General features: G+C 41.2%; 1 protein-coding gene and 1 pseudogene across 6 annotated transcripts in view; one reads left to right on the plus strand and one right to left on the minus strand.

The window, feature by feature from the left end:
• Positions 1–11,388, minus strand: part of LBR (lamin B receptor) — a 40,770-nt gene extending 29,382 nt beyond the window's left edge. The window contains exons 1-4 of one of the 6 annotated variants that reach the window (XM_074222788.1): positions 9,890–10,311; positions 7,970–8,077; positions 1,981–2,159; positions 16–204 (exon numbers count right to left, since the gene is read on the minus strand). In XM_074222788.1, the coding sequence (XP_074078889.1) occupies positions 16–204; positions 1,981–2,145 (354 nt within the window). In that variant the 5' untranslated portion in view covers positions 2,146–2,159; positions 7,970–8,077; positions 9,890–10,311. Of the gene's footprint in view, positions 1–15; positions 205–1,980; positions 2,160–7,969; positions 9,756–9,817; positions 9,868–9,889; positions 10,312–10,775; positions 10,848–11,280 lie in introns of those variants that run through there. The other 5 variants (XM_074222789.1, XM_074222787.1, XM_074222786.1 and 2 more) reach the window with 5 other exon arrangements.
• A 4,030-nt stretch (positions 11,389–15,418) lies between these two features.
• LOC141513195 (RCC1 and BTB domain-containing protein 1 pseudogene) lies at positions 15,419–17,220 on the plus strand (annotated as a pseudogene).
• The last annotated feature ends 407 nt before the right edge of the window (positions 17,221–17,627 follow it).

Consider the following 17,627-nt stretch of genomic DNA (forward strand, 5'->3'; position numbering starts at 1 on the left):
GAAAAGTCCCAATACCAATGGAGTCAAGTTGATTTCCAAAATTTCTTTCTTGTCTTTAATTTCTGCATGCTGGGAAGCAGAACGACGTGTGTTTTTTGGGGGACGGCCAGGGGAACGAGATCGAGAACGAGATCGACTCCCACGGCGTCTGGAAGGAGAACTAGAGGAAGACCCACTTTTCCTTTGCCTGAATGATGTTAAAGGCTATCAGAAAGTGGGGAAGATAGAAAGAGGAAAAAATAGAAATCCCAGTCAGTTGTACAAATTAAATGTTATACAGAGCTATAGAAAAAAACTGTTTAAAAGGGAAAAAGTAGGTTCATTCATAAAGATGGTCTCAATAACTAACTACTGCTATTAAATAATGTAAAATTTTTACTATTTAAGACTGAAATTTAGTGTTAGGCTATTCAGGACTTATGAAAAAATTGTAACAGTCACAATTCCCCTCCACAGATTTAAATATAGGCATACACCAACTTATTCAATTCACTCTTTTGAAGGACCACCCTCCCCAAGATGACTGAATTTTTCCAGCCCACATAAATTAATCCTTAGTTGAATCTTTCAGTAAAACTAAATGGGAATTATAATAAAGATCAATAGGGATTTAAATTCTTTGATTAAAAATCATTGGTACCAATGTGCATTTGGAGAACTCGGTTCAGTGAAAACTGGTTTTGCTCATAATTGATTTACACAAAACAAATTATTAATATGTCTAGAAAGTAAATGTAAATAAAATGCTTCACTGCTTAATTGATGTTTCATAATTACTAACTTTTAAAAGACAAATTAAACCTGACACATCAACGGCACAGCTGGAGCTGAGGGGATATAACCGAAAAACAGTTTCCATGTAGGATGGAGCAAAACTGGGCTAGGCTAATCAACAATCTCAGAAAACAAGTTTTTCAGGCAATAAATTTCTATTAAAGCAGAGAATAATTACAACTTGTTCTATTTTTGAGCCTCTAGTTTTAAATTTCAATTATTAATAAAGGACATGGGAGCCTCTGATGCAATGGTTCCCCATTACTTTGGGGATCAAATTTAAGATTATCTGGCTTTTAAAAAGCTCTTCCTGTCTTTCAGTTCTCTTCTGTCCTCCTCTGTGATGCAGTGACAGGGTCTCTTTGTTGTTTCTTGCACTGGCTACCCTGCTCCCTGAGATGTGTCTCTCCTCTTTTCTGTCACCTGCCTAGCCTGGCTGAATCTCATCTCTCAATCTAAAATCCCACCATCCTCAAGCAGTCTGCTCTAGTCTTTATTTTACACCTTTCCTCAGAGATGGTCTTTAAATTTATCCTGCATGGGATCTGGTCTGCTCAGAGTTACTGGCCCAATGTCCCCCATATCAGACTGTGCCATAAAACTTGGAGAGACAGGGAGAGCAGGGTACAACATGGGCTGGTTTCTCACTTTTCTTTGTATCCTCAATGCTTAGTACAAGGCTTTGCACAAAAGTCTATTACTTGACAATTTTTATTTGGGAAGTAGGGGGAATATGAAACTGATGTCAACTTCTATACCCAGTCATGAAAGCACAACAAAGCTTTATAAATCTTGATTATAATATCCTTAGAGACCATTCAAGGATAATATCATTCCACTAAATGGACTTCTTATCCATGCCACTCTCTTCTCTTATATCTTTGTCTTATTAACTAAGAAGAATTAACTAAGAACTAGAAGTATGTTATTTGTTATATTAACTGAAGAATATTTTGTTTCCTTGCTATTTTAATAATAAAATAATACAAAAAATAATATTTTATATTTCTCTCTCAAAAAATTGAATTGTTAATATTTATTTATATTTTTGTGGATCACTGGCTCCAAAATTCCCTACCTTAAGTCTTAAGTCTCAAAAGGGGGGAGGGTCATTAACATAGCATTTTCCTAGTAAGCTAAATTAGACATCAAAAATATTTGTGATTATTTCTTAAACATGCCTTGATACAAAAAACACCCCTTTACCTTCATATCACTCTCTTTCAATTCAAGTTCAGTTCCATCTTTGTATTTCACAGTATAAAGATGGGATTTGCTATCTTGGCTAAGTACTTCCACTTCATAATAAAGAGAGCTCCCAGGCCAACGTCCTCTTACCACCTCACCATCAGAAAATTTTCTGCTTGGCATTTTCCAAAAGTAATCTGAAAGAAAAAATTTAAACATTTGGAATAAGTATAGACAGAATCTCTTATTATCAATGGACAGCTTCCATACTTGACCTGCTGCAAGCCCACCTCCCCAGCAGCTGGAGCTCTCCCTTTTAGATGGATGACCCTTGTCACTCTGAACACACCATGGGCCTTCCAAGGTACCTCAAACGAGTCCCCCTAGCCATACAAGGTAGGGGCTGTTTGGTCTTTTGCCTTTCTTTGTATCCCCAGGAGTTAATACTGGGCCTGATATGGTCTCCTGACCACAGGTCATGGTTCACAGTAACAGTATTATTTTAACAATGATCAATGGTGAAAGACTTAGTTACTCTGATCAATACAATGACCCAAGACAATTCCAAAGGTCATGATGAAAAATGCTATCCACCTCCAAAAAGAAAAATCGATGAACTTTTGAGCACAAACTGAAATATTATTTTCCTACTTTGTTTTTCTTGTCTTTTCTGGGGGGGAAGGGGGACAACAAATTGGCTAATATGGAAATATTTTGAAGTATTGCTTACCTTCTCAATGGGTGGGAAAGGGAGTGGAAGGAGGGAGATAATTTGTAACTCAAAGAATTTGTAACTTAAAGAAGGATGTTAAAAATGAAACAATTTTTAAAGGAATTAAAAAGGAGAGAAAAGAACTCTAGGTACCAGTGTAAAAGCCCCCTCCCCAAAAAGTGTTTGTTAACTGATAATATGTAACTTACTGAAATGTTAAATTTTTGTTATTAATTCACCCAATTCTAAAATAAGAAAGACCTCAGAATATGATTTTACTCTCAAAACATTCCATTTTGATCAATTTATAGCATGGAAACAATGCAAATATTCTCAGACTGCCTTCTGTGGGGAAGTGGGGGGAGGGAAGCGAGATTGGGGGGAAATTATAAAATTTTTTTAAAAAAGGCCTTAGAAATCACTTATCTCTTTCAGTGACTCCATTTTACACATGAGAACACTGAGATCAAAAGGTCACAAAGCCATATTAAAGATAAACCTCCCTTCTTTTAGAGAGATGGGGATAGGAGAGATGGAGAGGGCAAATGGTTAGAATACTGCATATGCTTTTAGAGGCAGGCACGTATGAACTGAACTCTTACTTTTTGTTATTTTTTTAATCTCGCTTCCAAGTGGCAGTCTCTTGGGTAGGAGAAATAAATATACTCAAAAATGGATGTGAAATATAAAAAAGGAAACAACAAAAAAACAAGGGCCAATCTTAGACTTGACTCTTTTCACTACACCATAACAATTTGAGAATTACTTCACAAGGGATAGTCTGGCATTGTGTTAGATACAAGTCACACTAAAATTTATTACTGTAGACACAATTAAATCACACAAAGACATCTGTATTAATAGAATACTTTCCACTTACAAGCTACAAAAAATGCATCCCTGGGAAAAAAGTCTCTCCAAATCTATAAATGAATGCCAATTTTGCCTAGCGTTGAGATATCATTTTCAATGTGATGTGAGATAGAACTCAAATTATAATGTTAACTTAACCTATACTATAATCTATGCTATCTCTGCTTAAGTAGATACTTTTCTCTACTAGATCATCATGTGGAATTCTCTGGTGCCACAGTCCAGCATAAAAGGAAAAACTTCTTTATCTCCTTCAAACTATAGACCCAAAATTTACCTGGCACTTAAATAATTTGTATATTCACAAACCTGCTTTCCTGTTACCTAGTGATGGTCTTTTAAATATTCAATTTAGTGGTGGCTAGGTAGCACAGAGGACAGAGTGCTGGCCTTAGAGTCAGGAGTACCTGGGTACATATCTGACCTCAGACACTTAATAATTACCAAGCTGTGTGGCCTTGGGCAAGCCACTTAACCCCATTGCCTTGAAAAATCTTAAATAAATAAACAAACAAACAAATAAATGAATGAATGAATGAATGAATATATGTGTGTGTGTGTGTGTGTATTCAATTTAGCAGTTCCTCATTTACTCAATTTCCAAAACCTACTTCTCAATCTCCTTTTCTAGATTGTCATCCAAGTCACCACCGCTAACCAGAAAGGAAGGAAGGAGGGGAAGGAGGAAACTATTAACAAATATCTCAATGGATTCTCACAACAACTCCTCAAATTAAGCACTATTATCTCCATTTACAATTGAGAAAATTGAGGTACACATCAGTTAAGTGATAGCTTAAAAGTGTCTGAATAGCTAATAAGTGTCTACACAACTCCACTATAAAAGTTATCTATCTAGTTGCCTTTTCATGTACAAATCATCTCCAACAGACTGCTCCTTCTCTCACACCTACTCTCTCACTAACCTTCATTTCTTCCAGATGCTTCCCTACCCAAGTCTCTCTCATTCTCAAAAAACTCTCATTTGATCTAGTCAACTCCTCTGTCCATGGTCCTTTTATAGTATCCCCTTATACTTGGTGATTTCAACTATCACCTCTGCAGAAAAATTCACACCCCTAGTCTTTCTCTTGGGCTCCAATCCTATAACTGTTTTGTTGGCTATTTCAAACTGAAGTCCCAAAGATATTTCAATCTCAACGTGGTCCAAAACAGAACTTATTATCTTCCCAGCAAAGCCCCTCTTCTAAATTTCACTACTACTGTTGAAAGAATACCATCCAAGGGGGGCAGCTAGGCAGTGTGGTAGACAGAGTACAGGCCCGGAGTCAGGAGTACCTGAGTTCAAATCTGGCCTCAGACCACTAAGAAGTGGTAGCCCTTTTTCTTCCCAAGGAAAATCCCCTCTAAATGCACAAGTGATCTCATTCTATCCTGTCTATCCTGTCTTCTCTATAAGTTTACTATCAGTCTTACTCTCTCACTAATCCTCAATCTTTGCTTGCCTACTGGCTCCTCCACTGCCTAAAAATATGCCCATGGCTTCTCCATCATATCATTCATAATCTCTCCTCCCTTTTATGGATAAACTCCTTAAGAAGGTTGTCTACAATAGGTGCCTTCACTTCCTTTCCTCCTCTCTCTTATTTTCTGCACTCTGGCTTCTGACTTATCATTTATCTCAGTCTTCTTCAAAGTTACCAATGATCTCTTAATTGTTAAATTTAATGGCCTCTTCCTCCCACCTCATTCTTCATAACTATAAGTCTCTGACACTGTTAATCATCCTCTTCTTATTATTACTCTCTTCTCTCTAAACTTCTGTGACCCTTTTCTGTCTCCTTTCTTGGATCTTTAGCCAAGTCATGCCTGGGTGACCCTCAAGGCTCTAACCAAGGAGGCCCTCTTCTATTCTTCCTCTACACTACTTTGTTTGATGACCTCATCAATCCCCAGGGATTCAATTGTAATCTCTATGCAGTGCTCATCCAACAATATTTTTTCTTGATCTCTAGCCTCACAACTTAAAATACCTATTATAATAAGCCTATTTTTAAATGCCTTTTTAGAACTGGATGTCCCATAAACAACAAACTATGTCCAAAATTGAACTCATCTTTCTCCCCTCTTCCTAACTTTCCTGTTATTGTCAAAGTCATCACCAAGCCCCAGTCACCCAGGCTTACAACAAAACAAAGTATCCTCCTCAGCTTTTCACTATCACTGCCCAAACCCTGTTGATTCAATCTTTAAAATATTTCTCATATATGCCTGTCTCTCCTCTGACATCTTCACCACCCTTCAAGTCTCATCCTGAAAAAACTATTACTAACGTTGTCTAATTGGTGCCTCCTGCCTCAAATATTTCCCTATCCCTGCTCCAGATGTTCTTCCACTCAGCTGTCAAGTTGATCTTTCTAAAGAGCAAGCCTAGTTTCATCACATTCTTTCCAATAAACTCCAACAGGTCCCTATTACTCTGGTATCAAATATAAAATTCTCTGGTGTTCAAAGCTCTTCATAATTTTTCTCTTTCCAATGTTTCCTGTCCTCTTACTCCTTGCATGTACTCTTAAACCCAAGGACACTTGTCTCCTTGCTATTCCTCATCCTCCAAACATTCATGCCTGGAATACTATCACCTGCCTCTTCTCTGCCTCCTGGCTTCTTTTAAGTCTCAGTTTAAGTCCTACCTTCTTCAAGAAGCCTTTCCTGATTCTTCAATACTTCTTTCAGTGCTTTTCTTCAGGGATTATCTCTAATTTAATAATCTCTATTTTGCTTTACATAGTTGTATGTTGTCTCTCCCATTAGAGCTCTTTGGGAGCAAGGACTATTTTTTTCTCCTTTCTTTTTTGTTTTTCTTTTTATTCCCAACACTTATCAAATTGCCTAGCACACAACAGTCAATTAATAAATGACTAGTTGAAAGGCAAAAAACGGGATCCCCAGCCTCAATCTCAAAAATTATATGTTTATATATATATATATGTATATATACACATACACACATGACATATAGTATGTAAATGAGTATCACATATATATCTCACATGAACATATAGTCTCTCCTGTTTGAATATAAACCCCTTAACAACACAGACTTTCTAAATTGTCTTTGGATCCCTAGCACACAGCATTGATTTAATAAATGTTTTACGATTGCTAAGTACATCCATGTTAAGTTGAAGAGAAAGAGAGCATCAACTAAAGGAATCAAGGAAGTCTTCTATTACATTCAATAATTATTTGATGACTACCATAGGTAATAGTTTTTGGTGGTTAAACAAATTAACATTCTATATCTCAGTGACTGTTAGTGTAGAAAATTAGGTGATTTTAGTGATTAACTAGGTCATGGTGGAGGAGGTTTTCAAGTAATATCTGAAAAAGCAAGTCAGTATTGATTTCATAGGATTTATAGCTGGACAGGGTTTTTGAAATCAAGACTTTAACTAATTAAAAAAGATATTTATATGACATAAGAACAGAAAAGACCTATTATTGTCAAGCACTACCACTTTATTTTGCCTCTAAAGGGGATTTTTTTTTAATAAAGTCTCCAAGTTCAGTGAAAACTAGAAAGACTTTAAAGATGTGAAAAATATGGTCAGAGAGGCAACCTGCCTAATATCACAGAAACAGAAAATAGCAGAGGCAAGATTTCAACCCAACTTCTCTTCAGACTCTCAAAAGTAAGCCCTGTCTATTAATACCATGCTGCTTTTAATTCACAAACAACTTTATAAATGATCATCATTATGTATACAATCAATGTTCATCAATAACAATGTAAATGTAATAATATCAAATAGAGAATCAAGAGAGTATGTCAAGATCATAGAAATTATTGAATTTTCTTTCCTCTCTCCAGTTTCCCCCTGAACTTTAAAAATTATAAAACAATCCAAGACAAAATAAAAATAGGTGGACAAATTCATAACAGAATTCTATTTTCTATTCTGATGCTATCTCAGTTTTTTAATCTTTCCACATTTTTCCTATAAACTCAATTCTTACTAAAAATATTTGCAACAGACATATTATTTTCTTATATTCAGAATTACCAAGAAGCTCCTTCAACAATGACTTTCCTTTCTTTCCAGTTGGTTTCCTCATTCTCAAAGTTTTCTAAACTTGGTTTTTTTCAGGAAATAAAATGAGCCCATAATTAAGAACTAAGGGATTGATGCTTCTCTGTTAAGATCTCCATGAATGAGAAGAACTCTGGGAAAAGAATAGCAGGTATATCCTAAAAGAACCTACAATCAAGTCAGACAGATAGATCACACCAAGGTCAGTCTTACTACAAATTCTTCCTAATATAATAAATTCATCAAAAAAAAGAGTTGTTTGTGGAAAGGGGAAAACCAGAATCAAATGAATCCTCAAAAATTTTGAAGTCACATGAACACCAAAATGTTATTCTTTGCCTTCTTCTTATTATACATTTTCTCTTACCTTATTATATCTCTTATCCTTATTATACACTGCCAAAATAATTTTCCTGATTTCTACAAATCTGATGTTACTCCTTCAGTGGCTCCCAACTGCCTATAAGACAAAATTCTGAAGAAAAATACAATTTTTTCCTTAGCATGGCATTTAAGAACCATTCATAATTTCACCCATCTTTCCAGTTTTATTTCAGACCTCTCCTCTTTACAATCTGCATTTCCACCCAATCTAAATACCATTCTCCAAACTCAATGTTGCATTTCTACAAGATATTCCCATAAGTGGAATATACCCCCCTGCTCATCTCTACCTTCCAGGATCAATTATGTACTACCTACTTCCTTCCCTAACTTTACAAGATCCTTAGTCTTTAGTGCTCCCTACCACTGAGAGTTTCTTTGAACTACTTTTATATGTATATATGTCCCATTCCATGAACAGAATTTAAGCTCCCCAAGAATGAGAGCTGTTTCAACCTTGTCTCTTGTGCTAACAATAATCTTACACAAAGGCCCTTTAATAAATGCCCATTAAATTGAATTCCTTACATCCATTGCTCTCAAAGGCATCCAAAACATGATTTTGCAATTTCTGGCTTATTGAAGACACTGCAGTATTCTTACAGACACAAGGGAAGAGATATACAAACAGTCTTAGTGCTACTTATCTATTTATAATCTTTGGAAGACAAAATATTTAGGAAGGTACAGAATACATACACAATATAAAGCAAGAAGATAAATGAAGGCATATGAAGTTATATCAGCAAGTGAAAGAAAGGTGGAGTTTGGAATAATATGAGCAAAAGAGGTAAAATTCTAAGGAAATTTTGATTACATAAAGTTAGACAAGCACTTCCTTTGTTCTCTATAGGGGCAAAAGCACATTCACCAACAGTACAGCAATATCTAAGTGTTCCCCCCAGTCCTCTGCAGTAATGCCAGGTTTCTAGAAACACACACACACATACTCTCTCTCTCCTCTCTCTGTTCCATAAAGAGAAAGTGCTTCTAAAGCATAGGGAAAATCTGAGTTAGCATATGTCCATGTCATACATATAGCTTAAAAAATTGTGCACCAACTACACTCATTTTTGCATGTCTTAAATTGTTTCCAATTATTTTTCTACTACTTTTTTTCTGGCATCAAATACCCACAAATTTCCTTTCTTTAAATTAAAAGATATCAGCACACAATTGGTTCTTAAATTCTATGTCACAGATCCATATGTTTATAGGTTAAAAAAGGGACTACCTTATGCAATAGTGCAAAAATGTCAAGGATGTTTTAACAGTGTGCAGCCTATTATATACATCCTAATTCTCCAATATATGCTAGACATCTTAAAACATTTTGCCTGATAAATATCCTTCTAATATTATGTTCTAGGGGTGGCTAGGTGGTGCAGTGAATAGAGCACCAGCCCTGGAGTCAGGAGGACCTGAGTTCAAATCTGGTCTCAGACACTTAATAATTGCCTAGCTGTGTGACCTTGGGCAAGCCACTTAACCCCATTGTCTTGAAAAAACATAAAATAATAATAATAATAATAATAATAATAATAATAACCTAGCTATATGGCCTTGGCCAAGCCACTTAACCTCATTTGCCTTGCAAAAACCTAATACACACACACACACATACATGAACACATTTGTTCTAGTTCATGGGTTGTTTCACAAACTTGGTCTTGTTATTCTTCAGTTCCAACAAGAGGAGAAATGCAATGAATATTATTAACAACAATTGCCCTGGTTTTCTTATGGATCCCCAAAGCAAAAAGGTTGTCAAAAAGGTTCCCTTCAGTAAAGAAAAATTATATATCATTTCCCCGTCTGCTACAAAACCTACCTATTCCATGTTACAGTCGCTCAATCAATGACAAGCAAGACCAGACCAAAAAATAACTGAACCGAATGCTACCTATCAGAGGCTGGAAAGAGGAAGTTAACCTTCGTGTCCATTCATAGCCCGGTTTAACGTTTCGATTGGGCCGTCTCAATCTTCTCTAAGCATGTATCGATTCCAGCAAGTTCTCTTTAAAAAGGAAGGTTCAGGTGTCATAATCCTTTTGGAACAGTACGTCGCAGAACAAGTCCCGGCTAATTAAGCACTTCCCTGCCATCACAACCCTTCTTCAAATAACAGCCACTTAGGCTTTGCGATCCACTTTCTCCCTAGCAACCCAGGCAAGCTTCATTATCAAGTATAATTACCCCTTTACCGAAGGGGGGGAAAAAAAGGAAGCTCAGCCATGGAGATGAAGCGATACCAAGTGTTTTCTTCCCGCTTCCCCACGTTAATGCGCTTTTTAAAAAGTGCTTTCTGAAGGGGGAGAGGGGCGGTAAGTGCCATCTCCGGCTTTGTTCACAGGCTGGCGGTAGGATGGAATCTGTAGGAACCGGATCGATAGGGATTCTGCAAATACGGAACGTCCACGCGGTCCCGAGCGCTGCGCCGCGCGTGGGCAGGGAGCCCAGCGGCAGCAGAGGCCGGGCCGGCCCGCAAGGGGCGGCGCTGCGGGCCCAGGACCGGCGTCCCGGCCCAGGACCAGCGTCCCGGCTCTCGCGCTCGCATTTACCATCTTTCTCCTCCCTGTTTCCCGTCCCGGCCCCGCCGCCCCGCCAGCTGCCTTCGCGGCTCGCGCTCGCATTTACCATCTTTCTCCTCCACGCTTCCCGGCCCGGCCCCGCCGCCCCGCCAGCTGCCTTCGCGGCTCGCGCTCGCATTTACCATCTTTCTCCTCCACGCTTCCCGGCCCGGCCCCGCCGCCCCGCCAGCTGCCTTCGCGGCTCGCGCTCGCATTTACCATCTTTCTCCTCCCTGTTTCCCGGCATCAGACGCCACCAACTCTCTTGCTTTAACTTAAGCGCTACGAGCGCACCAGGGCGAGCCAAGCGGGTGCGGAGCCCGGGCGCGGCAGGGCCCCCGGGGCCGGCTCGCGCGGCCCCGGCCTGATGACGTCAGCCCCCCCGCCCCGGGCCGCAGCCCCCCAGGAGGGGGCCCCGGAGCCGCCATGGGGGAGTGTCCGTCCCTCAAAGCCCCCTCCCTCCCCTCCCCTCCCCCCGGGCGCGCGGCGCGGGCACCGGGACAGTTTAAACCACCGCGCGGGGGAGGGGGGGCGGGGGTCGCCTCCCCTCCCGCTCCCCGTCGCGGGCCGCCCCCCCGGAGCCCCCAAGCTCCGCCTCGGCGGCCGCTCCGCGCCGGACCCCGCGGCGGGCAGCCGGGCGCCGGCCCGGAGGGCGCGGGCTGAGCCGGGGCCCCTCGCCGGCGCCGGGGCCAGGGCCGGGGGGAGGGGAGGGAAGGGTCGCTACCTGCAGCCGAGGCGCCCGCGACGGACACGCAGAACCAAGAAAGTACAGAAAAGTCCAGCCGGCGGCGGCGGCGGTTCCGGGCGCGCGACTCGCCTCTGGCCCGCGCTCCCGCGCTCCCGCGCTCCCGCGCTCCCGCCGCCTCCGCCCCTCCGGGACGCGCGCGCGCTCCCGCCCCCCCCCGCCCGAAGCGTGAGGCGGGGCGGCGGCGCCAAGAGCGCCCATTGGCTCCTGCCCGCGGTTTGAATGGTCCGCCTCGCGGCCCATTGGCCGAGGCGCGTGGCGTGGTGTGGGCCGGGGCGCGGGGCGGAGCGCGCTCTGCCGGCTTTATCGGGGCCCCGCAGACCCGGCCCCGGCAGGTCCCTCCCGACGCCCCGGCGTGTGCTGCGCACGGCGGGCCGGCCTCCGCGCGAGAGCCGGGAAGCCCCCCGCCCCGGGCGCCGCGACCCCCGGAGCTCCCCCGCTCGCCTCCTTCCAGCCCTAATGACAGCCGGGCCGCCGCGCAGGAGCCCCACTTGGGGCCGGACGGGCCGGAGCCGTGGCTCCTGGACCAGACTTGGAAGGGGCCTAGGGAGCCGTGTTCATGAAGATGAAGACACTGAGGCCCGGAGAGACTTGGGCGACTCGGCCACGGTCGCCCGGTAGTCCCAATGCTCGCAAATTACAGATCCGAAAAACTGTGTGAAACCCACCAAGACCCCCCCCAAAAAAGCCCTGCCTCTTGGCGAGCTTACAGTCTAAACTGTGTGATAGGTGACAGACAGGAGCTACACTTTTTTTTTTAATTTAAGGCAATAGGGTTCGGTGACTTGCTCATGGTCACACAGCTACGTAATCATTAAGTGTCTGAGGATTTGAACTCAGGTCCTCCTGACTCCAGAGCAGATGCTCTGATCCACTGCACCATCTAAATTTAAGCCTGCAAAAAGGTGCCTCTTGACCCGATTGCCAATGACAAGATCCCCCGCCTCATAGACAACCCATTATGGGTTTAGGTAAAACGGGAGAGGACGGGGCCACACACTCTTCAAAGGAAAAGGTCCGACAACCATCGGAGTGAGCCGCTTTGAAGCCGCCTAGATTCATTTCAACTTTGTTTCCACTACAAAGGTTGGGAGGAAAGGTAATCCAACCCGATCTTCAGCCTCCGGGTTCGTGTTTCTACTAGACTGGCAAAGCCATTTTCCCCCCCTTCTCACAACAATCCTATGAAATTATCCCCACTTTTACAGATGAGGAACCAAACTAGTTTTAGAGAAATGAAAAGACTCATCAAAGATCAGGTCAAGGCAATAAAGTTTCCAATTCCATCTCCGGATTGATTCTAAAGCCCAGACAAATCTTTCTACAAAATCGACAAGAGTATCATGTAAGGAACAGGACACCTTTGAGGTACTTGGTAAATATTTTAGAAAGGAAAACTATCACTTTGCTATTTGGATCTAAGACCTCTTACAAATTAGTGGAGGATGTTTGAGTCAGTTTTTTTTCTTAGAAGTTTATCTGACCAAATGTCCATCATTGAGTTTTGGTTTGGAAATTTATGTGTGTATATATATTTAGAGATATCATGGAACCCTAAATGGTAGAAAGATTCATTTATGAGGGCTAAATACAAAATCATCAAAAGGATTGACAGTGAATCCATTATTATCTTCTATAATTTAACAAAATTCACAAAGGTCAAGGTTAGTATGAGAACAGAACTTCAAGCTTTTATCAGAACCTATACCCTAGTGTGAGAGCTGGCATAAAAGATTTCTAGTTCTGTTCTAGCTCTTACTAGCAGAATGACTGTAAACAATTCATATTCTTCCTTGGCTTCATTTTCCCAATCTCAGGCATAACTGTTTAGGGGGGGGAAGAACTAAGCATGCAAATATAATTTCTCTGAATCTAAATTTCCTCCTCAGTAAAATGAGAATCATAATACTTGTACTACTTATCCTCATATGGTAATTTTGAAGAAAGTACAAGTTTCAAAACATTCTGTGAATTTTTATTTGTAAAATGAGGGCTTTGGGATTGAGCAAGAAGGGGACACTAGAGATCACTTGGCCCAATGCCTTCATTTTGCAAATAAAATGAAACCCAGGGACATTAAGTGCTTTTCCCCAAGACTAATCATATAATAAATGAAGATTTGAACTAAAGTCATATGACTTCAAACCCAGTACTCTTTACATTGCATCACACCCTCTTTCTATCTCCAGCATTCCTTCATAAGCTAACATTTTATGAACTATTTCCAAGTTTCAAATTTAATTTATCCAAAATTTGATCACTAAAAAGGAGCAAATTGTAATCATGGTGTGCCTCATTTGTCACATTGATGTAGTCCTAAAAAGTTTGTAAAAATTCATTTTGTTCATTAAATCATTTAAAAATACAACAAGGAAACCTCTTATTTGTGCCTCTTTATGATATAAATTCTCAAATCTTTGTCAGAGAAGTAACACTCTAGTCAGTCAAGCAAACTTTTATTAAGCACCTGCCATGTTTTCAAAGGAGGTAAAGGACAATCATTCCTGGAAAGAAGCTCATAATCTAAAGGAGGAAACAACATGCAAACAAATATATACAGAGCAAGTTATGTGCAGGATAAATAGGAAATACTATAATTAACTGAGGGAAGACACCAGAATTAAGAGGAATTGAGGAAGATATTCTTTTTAGTTGGAAGTCAGAGCTGAAGAGGGAATGGGGAATGGTCAGAGAAAATATCCAAAGAGATAAACCATCTTGTTTGTCACTGGGTGTCACTGGGTGAAAGAATATGTTTCTAAGAAGCCTGGAAAAATAGTAGGCTGCTAAATTAATAAAGGGCTTTGAATGTCAAACAGAGCATTTTGTATTTGATTTTATAGGTTATAGGGAGCCTAAAGAATGGAGGGGGGCAGGGTGGTGCAATGTAATGTGTTTGGAACTTAACTTTAGGAAAATCACTTTAGTGTCTGAATGGAGCATGAACTGGAGTGGGGAGTTACTCAATGCAGGTCACCCCACCAGCAGGCCATTGCAATCAATCCTGGTGTTTGATGATGAGGACCTGAACTACATGGGTGGCATTCCTACAAAGCTGGAAACTTCCAGCAAAGGCCTTCACCAGATTGGTTTGGCATCAGGGTGATGAATTTTTGAGCCACAGCTACTCTACAAATCTATGTCAAAGTTATAGATGTTTTTCACTAATGAAATAAGTCCATAAGTAAGAAAATCTATTACTTAAAAAGTTCCAAATTGAATCTCTTTTAAGGCATAGAGTCTTTTTATGGAGTCAATAACTATTCCCCTATTTATGTTTGATAATTCCAAATTTTCTTATTTAAAGGTGTTTTAAATTGAGGCAAACCCATACAGTGTACCGAATAACAGAAATTATAACACTGAGTCAGTATAATACACCTCCAGTATGGGAATTTTTTCAAAAATTCTTTATATTTCTTTTAAGAATGAATGTTGAAAATTGTTTTTACACGTATCTGAGGAAAAATAAAATACTAAGTCAACTTTTTTTAAAAAAGCAAAAAATTCTTTATATCTATTTTAAGAATGAAGCTGAAGATTGTTTTTACATGAATTTGGGAAAAAATAACATACTAAATTAAACATTTTTTTAAAAAGCAAAGAAAAAATTCTTTATACATATGCATGTATCCCTGGTATCTCCTACCTCGGTGCCTGGCACATATTAAGAGTTGAATAAATGTTTGATTGATTAGGTTGCAAGGAAGCATGGCATAGTGAACAAAGTCGGAAAGGGCTGAGCTAAAAATATGGCCTTTGACACTTAATTGTGTGACACTTGCCTTTCAGTACCCCAGGCTCTCTTAGACTACAAATGGTACATCTGGTGACCCCGAGAAATTTGTAGACTAAATTGTCTCATCAAGAGTTCTCCATAGGCGGACTCCAGCCTGGAACCAGGTCCACTGAGGCCAGGGTGCCACTCATCCCGCTGCGGGCAGCCGGGGACCGGAACGGCATGTGTGCGGGCTGCTGGTCCCCAGTAATCACCAGCTATGCAGAGATCAGAGCTGTAACTAGCATTTTGGGAACTCAAAGAAATATCATGAGGTGTGTCCACAATTGACTTCATTTAGAAGGTGGGAAAAACATTCCAGGACATGAGCCCAGGAGCCCAGTACCCTGGCCTGCCTGAGCAGAGATGTCAGCTTATTTATAGGAGTTACTTGGAACAAGAGTCATGGTGGATATAGGAAAGTGGCCAATCTTTACCCTCCTCTCACCTCAGGAGATTGCTTCTATCCGAAAAGCATGTGTCTTTGGCACATCAGCTAACACAGCTATCTATGTTACTGATAGTAATGAGGTGTTTGTATTTGGACTGATCTGTAGTAACTGTCTGGGAACTGGGGATAATCAGAGCACCATTGTACCCAAAAAGCTAGAGGCATTATGTGGAAAGAAGATTAAGAGCCTTAGTTATGGAAGCGGGCCACATGTGCTTCTTAGCACTGAAGATGGAGTGGTTTATGCCTGGGGTCACAATGGATATAGCCAACTTGGGAATGGAACAACCAATCAAGGCATTGCTCCAATTCAAGTTTGTACCAATCTCTTGATTAAGCAAGTGGTTGAAGTTGCTTGTGGTTCACATCACTCTATGGCTCTGGCAGCTGATGGAGAAGTTTATGCTTGGGGTTACAATAACTGCGGTCAAGTGGGGTCTGGATCTACAGCAAATCAACCAACTCCTAGGAAGGTCACAAATTGTTTACACATAAAGAGGGTTGTCGGCATAGCATGTGGCCAGACCTTTTCTATGGCTGTATTGGACAATGGTGAGGTTTATGGCTGGGGTTACAATGGCAATGGTCAGCTAGGCCTAGGAAATAATGGCAATCAGCTGACCCCTTGTAGAGTGGCAGCTTTACACAGTGTGTATGTTCTTCAGATTGTCTGCAGCTATGCACACAGGCTAGCACTAACAGATGAGGGCTTGCTGTATGCCTGGGGAGCTAACACTCATGGGCAGCTGAGAACTGGCAATAAAAGTAACCTGCTAAGCCCTGCACAGATCATTGTGGAAAAAGAGAGTAGTAGAGATTGCGGCCTGTCATTCTGCCCATTCCACTGCTGCCAAGACCCAGGGTGGCCATGTGTATGTGTGGGGCCAGTGTCGAGGTCAGTTGGTGATTCTTCCTCACCTCACCCACTTCTGCACAGATGATGTGTTTGCCTGCTTTGCCACTCCTGCTGTGACATGGTGCCTTCTCTCTGTAGAGCATGAAGATTTTCTAACAGTTGCAGAATCATTGAAGAAAGAATTCGATAGTCCAGATACTGCAGATCTGAAGTTCCGAGTGGATGGAAAATACATTTATGTTCATAAAGCTGTTTTAAAAATCCGGTGTGAACATTTTCGAACTATGTTCCAGTCTTACTGGAATGAGGACATGAAAGAGGTGATAGAAATAGACCAGTTTTCTTACCCAGTGTATCATGCCTTTCTCCAGTACCTTTACACGGACACAGTTGACTTGTCACCTGAAGATGCTACAGGTCTTTTAGATTTGGCTACATCTTACTGTGAAAATAGATTGAAAAAAATTTGTCAGCACATCATCAAGTGTGGGATTACTGTGGAGAATGCTTTTTCATTGCTCTCTGCCGCAGTCAGATATGATGCAGAGGATTTAGAAGAATTCTGCTTTAAGTTTTGCGTCAATCATTTGACAGAAGTTACACAGACTGCAGCATTTTGGCAAATGGATGGCCCTCTACTAAAGGAATTCATTGCTAAGGTGAGAATGTAAACTGCCTCCACTGGGACTCCTGGATTCAGTCACCACTGTCGCCTCTGAAATTTTTCTAGGTGTGAAAACCCCCAGGATTGAGTATTGCCTGTGTACAGAGCAGCAGACAGTGTTTGGGATGTGCTAGAATAACTGGAGCTGGGGTTAAGCTTCGACGATTTCCTGATGGAGACCATTGTGTATTGCTAGGGAGATCAGAGGTGCTTTCCCACCAAACCAAGTGTCTAAGGGGATGGCACGAGCAAAGGTCCAGAGATATGAAATCATGCCCTGCTCAGAGATAACTTGGATCAAGTTGTACTGGTTGGAGAGTGCAAATCCTTCCCTTCTCTAACTCTCCCCTCTACCCCCCATTACTTTTGCTCCTCTTTCACAACCTCAGAAACAAACTCTCTATGTTTGTTACCTCCATTGTACATCTTTCTCTATTCCATATAGCCTCCATCCCAATTTTTCAATTGAAATTACTCTCCATGGGTCCAAAAGCAGTAGCTTTTTCTTAGGTGCTCATTCTGACCTATCCACAGTACTTTGTTGATCCATCTTCTTGTGGGTTTTGGGGTATACTGC

Source organism: Macrotis lagotis, chromosome 2 (assembly GCF_037893015.1).
Source record: "Macrotis lagotis isolate mMagLag1 chromosome 2, bilby.v1.9.chrom.fasta, whole genome shotgun sequence".
NCBI lineage: Eukaryota > Metazoa > Chordata > Mammalia > Peramelemorphia > Peramelidae > Macrotis > Macrotis lagotis.